The sequence below is a fragment of the Artemia sp. Qi Xiang Cuo genome, chromosome 1 (genome assembly GCF_049724085.1).
Source record: "Artemia sp. Qi Xiang Cuo chromosome 1, ASM4972408v1, whole genome shotgun sequence".
Classification (NCBI taxonomy): domain Eukaryota; kingdom Metazoa; phylum Arthropoda; class Branchiopoda; order Anostraca; family Artemiidae; genus Artemia; species Artemia sp. Qi Xiang Cuo.
The window spans coordinates 52,042,884-52,057,446 of record NC_142794.1 but is presented as its reverse complement, the minus strand read 5'-3'; the positions used below and the strand labels follow the sequence as shown (position 1 = coordinate 52,057,446).

The 14,563-nt window shown below is 36.7% G+C and overlaps 1 protein-coding gene across 3 annotated transcripts in view; it reads left to right on the top strand.

Moving 5' to 3' along the window:
- ckn (CRK like proto-oncogene, adaptor protein) overlaps window positions 1–14,563 on the top strand; it is a 176,256-nt gene that overhangs the window by 122,696 nt on the left and 38,997 nt on the right. For all 3 annotated transcript variants that reach the window (XM_089108256.1, XM_089108272.1, XM_089108264.1), the window contains exon 7: window positions 9,222–9,332. In XM_089108256.1, the coding sequence (XP_088964382.1) occupies window positions 9,222–9,332 (111 nt within the window). The remainder of the gene's footprint in view (window positions 1–9,221; window positions 9,333–14,563) is intronic.

Here is a 14,563-nt window from a genome sequence, read left to right as displayed (position 1 = left end):
GAAGGTTTATGGTTAAAAGGGGGAAATAGCCAAACTCATGTGTGTAGTAATTTATGTACACTTATGTTTAACTTCAGATTTTGTTTTAATTTTTAACAGTTTTAGGATTCAATTGTTCGTATATGTCAGTACCTGTTTCGGTTTATGTTTCACATGATTTCAATTATTCTTTGACAGTAATTTCTGGTCGTTTTAAGTTTTGATTTATTTTTTTTTATTCTTTTTTTTTACTTTATTTGTCTTCATCTTGAATTTGAAACGCTCTTTATTTCTCTTTGAAAAAAATTCTTTTTTCGGAAAGTATTTAAAATTTAATTTCTTTTCATTTTTGATTGCCGAAGTTTTATTATTAATTTATATGATGAATGTTTCTCTAGTTTTCATGTTTCCGGCTTAAGAAGTAAAATATTGGATTTTAATTTAAATTAAACCAAACAACAAGTTTTTTTTTAACTGAAAGTATGGAGCGACATTAAAACTTAAAACGAACAGAAATTATTCCGTATATGAAAGGGGCTGTCCCCTCCTCAACGCCTCGCTCTTTATGCTAAAGTTTTTTATTGTTTTGAAAAATAGAGTTGCGAGAAAGAGGGAATTTGAGGGCATTGAGGAGGGGACAGTCCCTTTCATATACGGAATAATTTCTGTCCGTTTTAAGTTTAAATGTCGCTCCTTACTTGTTTTATATTTAATTTCTGAACGTTTTTGAATTAATGCAGGTTTTGATTTTGGCTCACCGTACATGAATAATTAAAACGAAATTTGTATATTAATTTTACTTTATTTTTTTGTCTAAATGGCTTTTTCGAAATTTTGCTCGGAGGATTTTGAGAAAAGGGGGGTGGAGGAAGGGGCCTAGTTGCCGTCCAATTTTTTAGTTACTTAAAAAGGGCACTAGAACTTTTAATTTTATTTACGGTCGTTTTTATTAGTAATAAATATACGTGTCTTATGAATTAACTTACGTGACGAACTTCAGTATGTTTATTTTTATTACGTATGTTAGGGGGCTCGTTCCCTAGTCAATACCTCGCTCTTTATGCTAAAGTTCGAATTTTGTTCCAATTCTTTAAGAATGACCCCTTAATCACAAAGGCCGTTTTATTAGAATAAATAGCTCTTATGAAAGTACTAAAAAAAGCTTAGCGTAAAGAGCGAGATATTGACTAGGTGGTGAACCCCTCATATACGTAATAATTTCTGTTTGTTTTAAGTTTTGATGCTGCTCCTTACTTTCAGTTGGAAAAAACTTGTTTTTTTTGTTAATTTCTGATGGTTTTTTAAATAATTTTGGGAAATCCGGTGCTTCCTTCACAGCAATGTCCTTTACCCAATGAAAACTTCCTACATGGAAAGATCCTCCCACGTAACACCCGACCCCTCCTGCACTACCAGAAAAAATCCCCCCTGAGAACGTCTGTATACTTCCCAATAATCAATACGATATGTAAACATTGCGCAAAGTTCACAACTTGCAGCCCTTCCCTCGGGGAATTGGGGGAATAAGTTATCTTCAGAGGCATTGTTATTATATTTTTCAACATAGTGGTCATCTCAAAATTTTGATCGGGTGACTTTGGGAAAAAAGAGCGTGGGAGGGGGCCTAGTTACCCTCAATTTTTTGGTCACTTAAAAGGGGCACTAGAAATTTTAATTTCCGTTCGAGTGAGCCCTCACGTGATATTCTAGGACCACTGGGTCGATACGATCACCCCTGGGAAAAAAAACAACAAATAAACACGCATCCGTGATCTTTCTTCTGGCAAAAAATATAAAATTCCACATTTTTACAAATAGGAGCTTGAAACCTCTACAGTAGGGTTCTCTGATACGCTTTTTAACCATTTTTAAAAAGTTTGGGACCGAAACCTGCAAACTGCTACCTTTTGCTCACGCAATTCTTGGCTGCTGCGCAACTTCCTGTCTACATAGACTTAGCAAAGGAATTGCGCTTAAACGGCTTATAGACTGTGTTCAGGTGGTACATCTTAAAAGGGGGACGGGGTCTGGTACCCCCTGACCACTTTTCATCATGCTCTGAAAGTTACATAACAGTGCCCCAAGCTGTTCTTGAGATATTGCAGATACGCTTTTTGGATAACATGAACCCATATAGTCCCTTTTGATTTAGTTCTACACACCCCTCAGCATTCCGTTAAGCCTCACCTTAATACTCTTGGCCTTTTCGGACCCACCCAGGATCGAAACTCCTCCTTTCTCAACGATAAATCATATGCGCAAAAATTAGACAAAGGGCATAACTCACAATCCTTGCTCCGAGGGCCCTAAAGGGTCATGTCATCCCGGGAAACATAACTTTTTTTTCTGGAGGAAAGGACTATCTAAAAATTGTATCCAAGTTGAGTGGGGAGTTAAAAAGGCGAGGGGGCTGGTTTGCCCTCTAATCATTTTTCAAAACCACCCTAAAAACTTCCTGAAACTTTCAACTTAATATCATGAGCCGCTACTGAGATACTGCTGATGCACCTTTTCGACAACCAGAATGCACGTGGGGTGCTTTAATTTTGTTCAACATTTCCTAAGAGTTTCACCTCAATAACCTAAACCTCTTTGGCGACCCATCATCAAACATGCCACTTCTTTTCAACATCTTTCGTAACATGCCGTGGAAATTCAGCTTAAAACCCTCTGCGTTTCCTTAGCTAGTAGTACAGTCATTAAAAATTAATTGTAGGGATTACCTCGAACAAATTACAAAAGTTTTGATTTTGGTATCATTGGAACCGGAAAAAAAGATTCTCTACAACATATAAAAAATCAGTCGAGGCGAAATTGACCGTTTTTCGTCTCTTCTTCTAAAATGACGACTTATTTAAGAACAACTTAGTTTGCACGTATAGGAAGTCAGGAATAGGTAAATCTGGTATATAGATTCCGAATATGCACTTTGTTTTTGTTTTGAACACCATGTTCGCTCCCTTCCCCGCCATCCCACCCATAAATCAAGCGTCGATATAAAACCGTGAGCAACATTACGCGAAGTTGAATCTATACAGAAAAATTGGACTGTTAATGCAGAGAAGAAGTCGTGTCCACGTCAATTTACCTCCCCCCCCCCAAACTTCGCCCTAAACGTCACCACCCCAAATTTTTAGAATCCAATAAGCAACTTCTTACAACTAGGTAAATCATTGGTTTTAATTTGAACAAAAAATCACAGGTAATTTGAAATACCAAAAGGATTAGAGATTCATCACATTTATTTAATTAATCACATGTCTTCTTCATATTTGATTTGGACCTGAGCATTAGAACAACTAGTTCCTTTGCATGATTTGCAAGCAATGTTGCATTCGATGCCATTTCGATGACAGCTGCACCAGTCACTATCACATGATCCCTTTCAACCACAATTCGCGACGGTGAGGAATTTCTTTGGTGCTGCTGGAAGATCCCCGAGGACAGGGTACAGCATGCCGTTCTGCAGCTTCCATCCCCAATTCTCACGATCAAGAGCAGTGATCCGAAGCTCGATTCAATCTTGTACTTGAATATAGATTTGGAAACAGTGGAATTTCGCTGCTGTTGAAGTATGAAGTAGATCTTGGGATAAACGAAAGTTATGGGCGTGGCTACTTTCTGCTGAAAGACTGTGTCGGTAACTGTTAAGATTGTCAGTAGATTTTCCACCGTACAATACAGAAAGTACAGCCTCTCCCGCTGCTTTAATGTCTTCTTTAGAAGTATCAATTCAATAAAACGTTGAAGCACTTACCCTAAACTGTTGGTTTTCACTCAGCCGTTTAATCTCAATCCCTTTGCCAAGTCTATGTAGACGGGAAGTTGTGTCGCAGCCAAGAATTGCTTGAGCAAAAGGAAGCAGTTTGCAGGTTTAAGTCACAATCTTCTTAACAATGGATTCGATGTTCAAAGTTTCACCTGAAGTGGTTGCCTTAGGTTCACTGTCAGGTAGACCTTGTGGTGCTCAGGACTGCAATGATAAAAGAAACATCACCAACAAGTATCATCACCGATAACTACAGTATGCCAAGTCTTCGAACACTCAACCGCTGTAAGCACAATAAGCAAGTCAGCAACAGCTCTAGCTTGAATGGCTCTCGGACCTTTGCCTCTTAAATAATCGGAAAATACATTGACGAAACGGGCTTTATTCTTTTTGCACGAAATAAATTTTCTTTTTTGGTGGTCAGTCTCATTTCTGGGCTAAACAGTACTTGCCGTCCAGTTACACGGTTTCGCTTATGATGAGTCATATCTTTTGTCGAAGCAGCGATGTCACGGCCATCAAAGATAATAATGGCGTCTGTATATTTGGATGAAACGTAGTTCCAGTATCGGTCTATGATCTCCAATTATGTTTCTGCATTCACCCAGGAAGTCCTGTGAAGCAAAGCGCTTCCGTCTTAGACGTAGGGGTAACTCAGACTAAGCTTTCACCAATAGTATCAATTTCTGAAAGTCGCTTGATAGTCTTTGCCAGCTCTGGTTTATTTGGCTTTTGGAACGTGCCAGAATCGTCAAAAAGCGACACAGGATAGGATTGGCATAATGTAGTTATCGGTGACGATATCGACTTGTTGGTGTTGTTACTTTGTCATTCTAATCCTGAGCACCACATGGTCTACCTGCTTATTGAGTCTAAGGCAACCACTTCAGGCGAAACTTTGAACATCGAAGCCATTGTTAAGAAGATTGGGACTGAAACCTGCCAACTGCTACCTTTAGCTCACGCAATTCTTGGTGCTGCGCAACTTCCTGTCTACATGGACTCAGCAAAGGGTTTTGCGCTTAAACGGCTTAGAGACAACGAACAGTTTCTGGAAAATGCTTCAGCGTTTTCTCGAATTGATGCTTCTAAAGAAGAGGTTAACGCAGTGAGAGAGGCTAAACTTTCTATATTTTACTGTAAAAAATCTACTGACTAGCTTGATAGTTACCCACGCCGAGTCTTTCAGCAGAAAGTAGCAACATCTACAACTTTCTTCCATCCCCAAGATCAATCTCCTACTTCAGCACCAGTGAAATTTCACTGTTTTCGATTCTGTCTTCAAGTACAAGATGGGACCGGACTTCAGAGCACTGCCCTTGGTCCTGCGAATTGAGGATGGAAACTTCAGAATGGTATGCTGTACCCTATCCTCACGGATCTTCCAGCGACATCAAAGGAAATTCTCACCGTCATGAAGTTTGGTTATAAGGGATCCTGTGATAGTGCCCGGTGCAGCTATCATCGAAATGGCATCGAATGCCACATTGCTTGCAAATCTTGCAAAAAAAAATCTTGTTGTTCCTATATCGACGCTTGATTCGTGGGCGGGAGAGAGGGGGGGGGGGGGAACTAACCTTGAGCGTTAAAAACAAAAACTCGTATTCGTGAACTATGTACCAGATTTACCTGTTACCGACTTTCTATACGTGGAAATTAAGTTGTTTTTAAAAAGTCGTCATTTAAGAAGAAAAGACGAAAAACGGTCAATTTCGCCCCTTTCGATTTTGGCCGATTTTTTATGTGTCGTGGAGAATTTTTTTTCCGGTCTCGAAGGGTACCAAAAACTTTTGTAATTTGTTTTAGGTTAAACCTTAGATTGAGTGTACTATACTGCGGATACGACATCTTGCTAACCTAGATGCAGGTAGTGTGTTTTGATTTAGTTCAACATCTCCCTCGACATTCCCTAAACTTTTATCTTAGATACCCTTTGCCTTTTCGAACCCATCCAGGATAAAAAGTTCCCGTTCTTCCCACTAATGGGTTCTATATGTAAACAATGGGCAAATTACATAATTTTACAACGCTTACCCAATGGCTTGGCGGGTGGTCAGGTCGTCCCCGAGGGCATAGTTACTGGACCTTATTGACGATACTGAAAAATGAATATTTTAAAATTTTGTTCCATTTTGGGGGGTAAATCTAAAATGGGTGACATGGGAGGGGGGTTGACATCCAATCACATTGCAATATAGGCTACTCCTCAACATGCCTGAACTTGTCATCTTAACATCTTAGCCTTTTTGGACACACCCAGGACTTATGCATTTCCTCCTTTCTCAATAATAAGCGTGAATGGAAACTTTGTAAACTATGGACCTGAATGTGAATGTAAACGTGAATGTAAAATAGGGAAGTTATATAATTTACAACCCTTGCCCAAGGGGCTACGGGGGCATGGCACCACTGGAGGAATAGTTATTTGGCCTTTTACTATTTTGAAAAACAAAAACAAAATGGATATTTGAAAATCTCGAGCAGTGTTTAGGGAGGAGATCTAAAAAGAATAGGTAGGACAGGTTGCCCTCCGATCACTTTTGCCCCCCTCCTCAATGCGTGCTTAAAGTATCAACTTGACACCCTGAGCTGATCCTGAGACATTGGAGATCCGCCATTTTTACAACCATTATGTACATAGTGTGTTTTGATTTCGTTCAACATTGCTTCTACCAATTCCGAAAAGTTTTACCTTAATACCCTAAACCTTTTTAGAGACCCGAGAACAAACATTTCCCCTTCCCCAATAGTAAATCCTATATGCACACAGTGGGCAACTTGCATAACTTACAGCCGTTTCTCGGGGGGTCATATCCCCCCCCCCCCCCGGAGATGTATCTATTTGATCTTTAGACTATTTAATAAAATGGCTGTCTCAAAATTTTGATCTGATGTCTTTGTGGATGGGAATTTGAAAGGGCGTGGGAGGGGGCTGGATGCCCTCTTATTTCTTCAAACTCTTAAGATTCGCCCTAGAGTTTTGGATTTTTGAATTGAATAAATCTGCTCCAAAGTATATAGGACCATCCTTTCCATATCAACTGGCTCTGAGAAAAAAAACGTAAACAACAAATAAATTGTACATTGAAGGCTTATAGTCGGCAACGCTAGAGCGTGGCCTCTGACAACTAAATTGTTTAGATGTAATTAGACCCCGGTGCCGCGCCGGCGGATCGATCAAACGCCACCGACGAGAGGCCCGGCCGACCGCCGCCAGTGTCGCTACGCCGCCGGCGCGCCGCAGGCGCGCCGCCACAGGCAGAGGAGCTTCTCTTTCTCGTGTGGTTTAGTATTTCGATTTTCCTGATTATAAATCAAGCAGGGCTTGCACTATCCCCGAATTTTCGGGTATTTCCCCGAAAATCTATGCGTGACCCCGAAAATAAATTGGTTCCCCGAATCACCCAAAATCAACCAATCACGGTGCCATCCCTAGCGATTTATCACCAGTGACTCCCTGCCAAATATTACTTTGCATACCATAATTCTTCACTACTCTCTTGTTCGTTAATTTTCGTCTCTTTTGTTACTTTGCATAAAAACCAGATAGATGCAATTGCAATATACACAGTTCTTCATATTTTGACAAAAAAAAAGTAGCCCTATTGTCTTTATAAAATGAGATTAAATCATTTCGAATGCAGTTTCCCAATTGTTATTTCTTATATCATTTGTAGTCAAGAATTTTATTTTTAAGTTGAATAGAACGCATTTACTACTATACAGCTTTAGTTGGATTTTGAAATTGATAGTCGACAGATTGGTTATACTGCTGAATCGTAAGTTAACAGAATTTTGTTTTATTTCGCTGTTTTAAGATAAGATATTTTTAATGTTAAACACACTACTGTCGAGCGCTTGATATACTAAAGAAAAAACAATTTTCTTTCTGAAAAAATTTTATCCCCCCCCCCAAAAAAAACCTTCTATTGAGACAAAATTTAGCTATAGACTAAGCTATGTATAATGTTGGGGAATTAAAGATTGAAACGAAAGTTACCCCAAAAATATGATTCATAAAAAAAAATGTAAATTATTGCCTATAGTTGGGGGGGGATAGGGGGATATCATTTTTAAATGATAATACCTAATTTTTTTAATTGAAAGCAGGGATGCCAAAAAGATAATAATTCTTTTTTTCATTTAAAGTGGAGACGGAAGAAAATGATATCAAATTCCCTGAGAAACCATTGAAACATTTTGATAGTAGGCCTTCTATGTCTTGGGTATTCTGAAATTTTTCATAGGCTACTGACCTAATTTGGCTTTTGTGTTTGCCCCCTTTTAATTAGAGTCTTTGGATCTTATTAAGTGTCCTGGCGAATCCATTACTCACTTTTTCAATAATTTGAAATATATCTGGATAATATCGACACTTTTTTTGTTGTCTTCGTACTACTTTACTGATACCCTCAATTTTTTTTTTCAAGGAGTATTAAGCTGTTTAACGTTATTTCGCGGAGGTTTGAGCCGGGGTTTGAACCCCACCCCTGAAACGTTTGTTCGACTCGTATAAACGTGCCAAAAATGCATATATTTTTTTTTTATTGACTCTTTAGTTTTTTTACCTCCCCCCCCCCCAATCCCCCTCCGATCAAAAATATTGGATACGGCCCTGTGGGTGCCACATTTCCGCCACGCATGTCACAGTTACAACACGCTTGGTACAGTTCCGCCACGCCTGACATGGTTGGCACGCGCCAACTGGTACACATGATTTCTGATTTTGGGTAACACCCTCGCTCTTTACTAGGTTGATATAATTCTCACATCTGTAATTAAAGGATCAGAGAGCTCATAAATCCGTAAGGGAATTCAAACATCATTTGCGGAACACATACTGTGCTGTGGTTTTGAACTTTTATAGTGCGATATTAGCGCTAGATTTGCAATCACCAAGCTCAGGAATACGTCTGTTTAAATGCTTAAATTATATTAGCAAATTCCTTTTTGTATTACAATGGGAGAAGAGTTGTCAAACCATGCCTCGAACATATAAAACTTTGCCAAAAATAATTCTGTTTGAAATCTTAACATTTCATTATCTTTATTTATGTCTGCAAAAATGCGAAATGCATGTAAAAGTGTTTGGATCGTTCTTTCAATTTTGAATACTACAAAAGAGTAGGGGAGAAGCAACTGCTTTTCTTTAATAACAACCGTTTCTTTGAAAAGCCAACAAGTCAATAGTTGTTTATAAAGCTGTTTTCTCCCGTTTTTGTTTGTGGTAAAGGACAACAACAGAAACAGGATGTATCTTTTTATCTGTCCCCCCCCCCCTGAAACCGAGAGGACCGGTCCTTAGTTGAGTTGGACTGGTTAGCAATGATTTAACCAAACTGATAAATGAACAAAATATGGACTAGGGCTAGATAATCAGATGGAATAGGCTTTAAGAGTTTTTTTCTTCATTTGTTTATTGTGTTATAATTACCTTTTGATAAGATCTTTGAAAATTGTTTTTCTATTTTAGGACCATGAGGTATTGAATGCCTGCCTTACAGAAATGGGATTTGAAGAATATTATGATCTCTTTGTGCAAAGCGGTTATGATATGCATACTATTGTTAAAATGACACCCGAGGTAAGTTACTGTGATTTTTTTTTTTACCCTTTTGGTCTTATTTATTAAGCTTTTGATGCGTATAGGCTTGCTTGTCTCTAGGTAATTGCTAAGAAAGCCTACCAACGCTATAAATTAAAAGAGGAAGAAAATGTTGGTAGCTCTTTTAATACCTATTCCAAGTTACCTATTCGAAATAAAATTTGGCGGATTTGCTGAATTAATTTTAATATAGTTAACAAAATAAATACAAAGACGAATTTAAGTAAATAAAAAAATGGATGTACATTTTTCGACGATTAGCTTATATAGTTGTGTGAGTGAAAACTAGGTATATTTGTTGTATTTTTGTCAGAATTATTTTTTTTTATCTTTCTTTCTAACAGAAAACTTAGAAGAAATTGAAAATAAGAAGTCAGGAAAAAGCATAGTAGAGTGGAAACAAGAAGAAATCTAATCGAAGACCGTCAGGCCGGGATTAGATTCCGTCTGGATGTATTTGTGAACTGGGTATTAAATTGGAGGGCATAGTTAGAGATGTCAACGTCTAACAGCTGGCAAATATATGGTAGGCCTAAGATGACAAAAACTAAATACTGTTCCCCCGCTACAAATTAGGTTTTTTAAGGATGGGGGCTTTTTGGCCTGAGCCTCGACTCATTTTGGTGAGTCCACCATAATATTAATAGCTACGTTTTTCATATCTGTATCTCTCACTGAAAGAGCCTGAAGTAAAACTTAGCTCAAATTCTGAATGGTACTTATGTATTAGCTGGTACACACATAAGAAGTAACGTTTGGTTAATGCTAATGAAATAAAACAAAATAGGATGAAAATATAATAGTTTAGAAACAAATTTGGACTATATATTTGCACATTAGTGGGGGGGGAGATAAACAAATTTGGACTATATATTTGCACATTAGGGGGGGGGGTAAATCATAGCATAGCCTATATTAAATACGTAATCTAACCTATGTACTTTTTCCCCCCGTAAACCACCAAAAATAATAGTTTAAATATTGTAAACGCAGTGACAAATCACGCTTTGCGATCCATTTATCTAATGACAGATACCTGTTTGACTGGTTTCCTTTAGCATTTCCCTATAGAGTATATAGTGTGTGTACCAGCTAATGCATAAGTACCTTTTGGATATACTTATATAGCCATTTTTGGAAATGCAGAAGTCAACTTATAGTAGCAAATGACAGTAAAAGCAGAATTAATGCATGATACGGTGACAAATTTGCGTTTCGCTTAACATTCAGACGTAATTTTTGTGGTTGGCTAATCAAAGTCAAGATTGATCCAGGTGTGATTAATGTCTGATTTATGCATAACTGTTGCAAAATTTAGCCCCTGGAATATCAAAACCAATATTTGAATCTCGGCAGAGGATGGAATTTTTATTATAGCTAGTATAAAAAGATTCAAGTACGTTGAGGAAACGACTCATATTTAAAAACACGCTTCCACTCTGACAAGGATTTCCAACTGAAAGTGTCATCTGTACCCTCTCTCAGTTCATCAATGTCCCCTTTTACTCTTTATTCTATAAATCTGCAATAAGTCTCAGATCTAATATAGTTTTCGTTGTTTTGCCTGTCTCAGGTAGCGGGAAATATAACTATGGGAAGGGAAATATAACTATGGGTATCCCTTATTTATCCAATGTTTATGTCAATCCAGTTACAAAATCATCCACCATTGGTTTAGAAATAACTTATATTCGATATTAAACAAGACCCTATTCATTCGAAACAGTCCAGACTTGAACACACAATTGCATAAATATGACGAATTGAAATAGAAAAACCTTAGTTTGTATTTAAGTAGTAGTTTTGTATGTAACTAGTAGTAACTAGTATGTAACTAGTATGTATGTAACTTGTATGTAACTAGTAACTTAGTTTGTATGTAACTAGTAGTTAGTTTGTATTTAACTCAGGAGTGGAAAACCTTAGTTTGTTTTTAAGCCTTTAGCCCAATAAATGCTAATTTGAATCTACTAGCTCACATGTCTGCTCCGCGAATTTTGTATAAATCTTGCTGGCAAAATTCAAGTCTTATTAGCCCAACCTCTAGCTGTAAGTACTTAAAAACGAACTTGAAAATGAAAATTCTAACCATTGAAAAAAAGAAAAGTTTTTATTTTGAAACTCAATTTAAAATCTGATTTTTGTCAATGTAAGAGTTCTTTCCAACTCTTAAGTCCCATTCTCTTTGATAAGGCTCTGGTTCAAATATGTTCAAAGTAAAGTAAAGTTGGAAACTACATCAACTCGATGAGGTCAAGAAGAATCTAGATATATAATATAGCATAAAATGGCTGATTTTTAAATAGTTCCTTTCTAAGGCTTTGAGGGCCTTGACCCTATTTAAGTTGATATACTTACGTTTTGTTGTTTTTTTTCAGCTGCTTCATTCTGAACGGGTTGTTGTTGAAACTTTGGAAGGGGTTCATTCGATTGAAAATTTGAATTTCTGGTGTTTTTTACAAGCACAATAAAGGATAGGAAAGCATCATGTCCCATTCCCATGTGCTTTTCGACTAGGGCCCTTGTAGCCCTGCCCCCCTTGGTATCAAAATGGAAATTTTCAGATAGGAATTTTGTTTTAAGAATAATTGAAATGTCCAAGAAGTGTGTACGCAGTAACGACATGACTAACACAGCCCTAAGGTCAAGGGTCATAAATTATGGAAATTACCCATAGATGTTTTTATCTTGGTTGTTTGATTGTCTTGAAAGTTTCAAGAATTCTTCCTTGGACCGAGGGGACATCAAATTCTGGTGGCCGAAAAGGAGGCACTAGTGGACCTGAAATTAGGCCAAGAATCTTTTGAATTGTTTTTTTTTTTTTATAAATAGAATAAACGGAACAATGTGACAAAAAAAAGCTCAGAAATCCCTTTTCTTATGTTTCATTGTATTTTAGTCCGTCAATACAGTCTGATATGAATTAAATTTTGGTCGATACTTTTAAAAAAAAAAAAAATAAATTCCTTTCTAATGTATGGAAAATCAGTTGGTGAGTTATTTGTTGATTCGTCCATTCAAGATTTTGTATAAACAAACTAAAGAGATTGCTTCAAAAATACCACTGTTTGTTTTAAAAGAATTATCTAGACATCAATTTAAATATTTGAATGAAATTGAATCAAAGGTTTCCTTAAACAATTTAGGTCAAATTGTTTCCTTTAAAAAAAGGTAAAGTTAAATTGATAGTCACAAATGTAATTACCCTAAGAAAAATTAGTTGTTGATAATTTGAAGAACAGAATCACATTGTTCGGAGTGTGTTTTGTTTTCATTAAAAGACAAAAAATACTCGCCTAGTCGGTACTTATGCATTATGCGGGCACCGCTTTATACTGTACGTGGAATGTCAAACGGGAAATGCTACAGTCACCCGACAAAACCCGTCAAACGCCTATTTGCAAGACCTAAATTGATTTTTGGGGTTTAGGTTAGGTTACGTATTTAATATATGCTATGCTTTACCCCCCTAATGTGCAAACATATAGCCCAATTTCTTTCTAAATTATTATATATTCATCCTATTTTATTTCATTAGCATTAGCCAAACTTGACTTCTTTTGTGGTGCCAGCATAATGCATAAGTACCGCCTAGTCGTATAGGGGCGGTAGCTTTACTTTTATTTGTGGTAGCTCTTATTGGTAAACCTTGATTGTCATTGTGATTTCCTTCTTTTTGTTTTGTTGAGAACACGCTATTTGAAATACAAATCGTTTTCAGTGAAGCACAAGCGACCCTCAAGTCTTTAGAACGTTTAAAGGGGTGGTAGCACTGGTAGCTTTGCACTTATATGGGAAATCTCACGTCTTTTTTAATTTGACTTCATTAGTCGTTTTAATTACTTTTCGTTTTAGGTTTCATTTATTCATCCATAGTAATATAATAATAATAATAATAATCTGTATTTAAAAGCCAATTAAAGCCATATACAAATAGACAAATACTAAAGAAAAATCACACTTCATTTGACATCCTTCCCATCAATACAAAATTTCCTACTGCCACAATATAACGGGGAGTCCTAGACCTCATTAACTCAAAGCAGCCTATACGTTATTTCTATTTTTGACTTTATTATTCATTTTAGTTAAAGATTGTTTTAGATTTCATTAATCATTTACAGTAGATTCTGTTTTTATTAGTTTGACTTATTGTACAGCTCTTACGTCTGCTTGCTTAAAAATTATTAAATAACAAAAATAATAAAATTATTAAAACAATAAAGGAAAGAAGGCACCCGATTGTTTAAGCAGTAAATTTTGTCTTACTGGGGAAAAATCTGGAAAGTTATTGCATTGATTTAATGTACAGGAACAGATCGTATCAACTTATATGTTTGTGCAAACCTGACAAGTAAGACACTGTGCTAAGATCCTGGCTCCAATAAATAAAAAAAAATAAAAAAAAAAAAATGGAAGAGACTAATGATCTAGGCTTGAATGGAATAATCACTTGACACTAATGGTTTGAATGAAATAATCGTAACGAGTTGAAAAGCAGTGTTGAAGTACGAAATATCCGGGTTAATTAGAGATAAAGTTTCCACAGAGAAGGATGATACAAAAATTGTAACGTTCTGTGATATTGAAAAAGCTGTTGCGTTTTTGGTAAAAAGCCTTGTTCTGAATATCAGCCCCCCACCCCTTCCTACAAATAAAATGCTTGAGACCTCCTCTTCTTGGAAACTACAGCAGGTACATACGCAAGGTTTTTCTTCCGGGGAGCCAATGGTGAAACAAATTTGTGAGGCCAAAAAGAATTTTTGGGGGTGAGCCACAAAAAAAAAAAAAAAAAAGAAAAAAAAAGACAAAAACAAAATCTATTTGATAATTTGAATAAGAAGTGAGCTGAAATTTAAAGGGAGCTAAGCCCAACTCTCTCTGCCTACGTACCTGATCTGTTGTGCCATTGGTTGTAGGGATCAGTGTTATTTTTTTTTTCGACAAAGTTTTTTGCTTATTTTAAGCCAAGGATGGTTCGATTGAAAATATCAGCTTTTTGCTGAAAAAGAGAGTTTAAGTAATTTCACACATCGAATTGGGTCTCTGATATGTAACTAATGATGTAAAATGGAGGTTGTAGATCAATCATCAAAGCGGAAATTCACTGGACCCAAGTTTGAATAGATAAATCGTTTGTTTTTTGTTTTTTTTATTTTCCGTGCAAAACTTTACCATCCATGCCCTTTGGGTTGCTGCATTTGACCCCC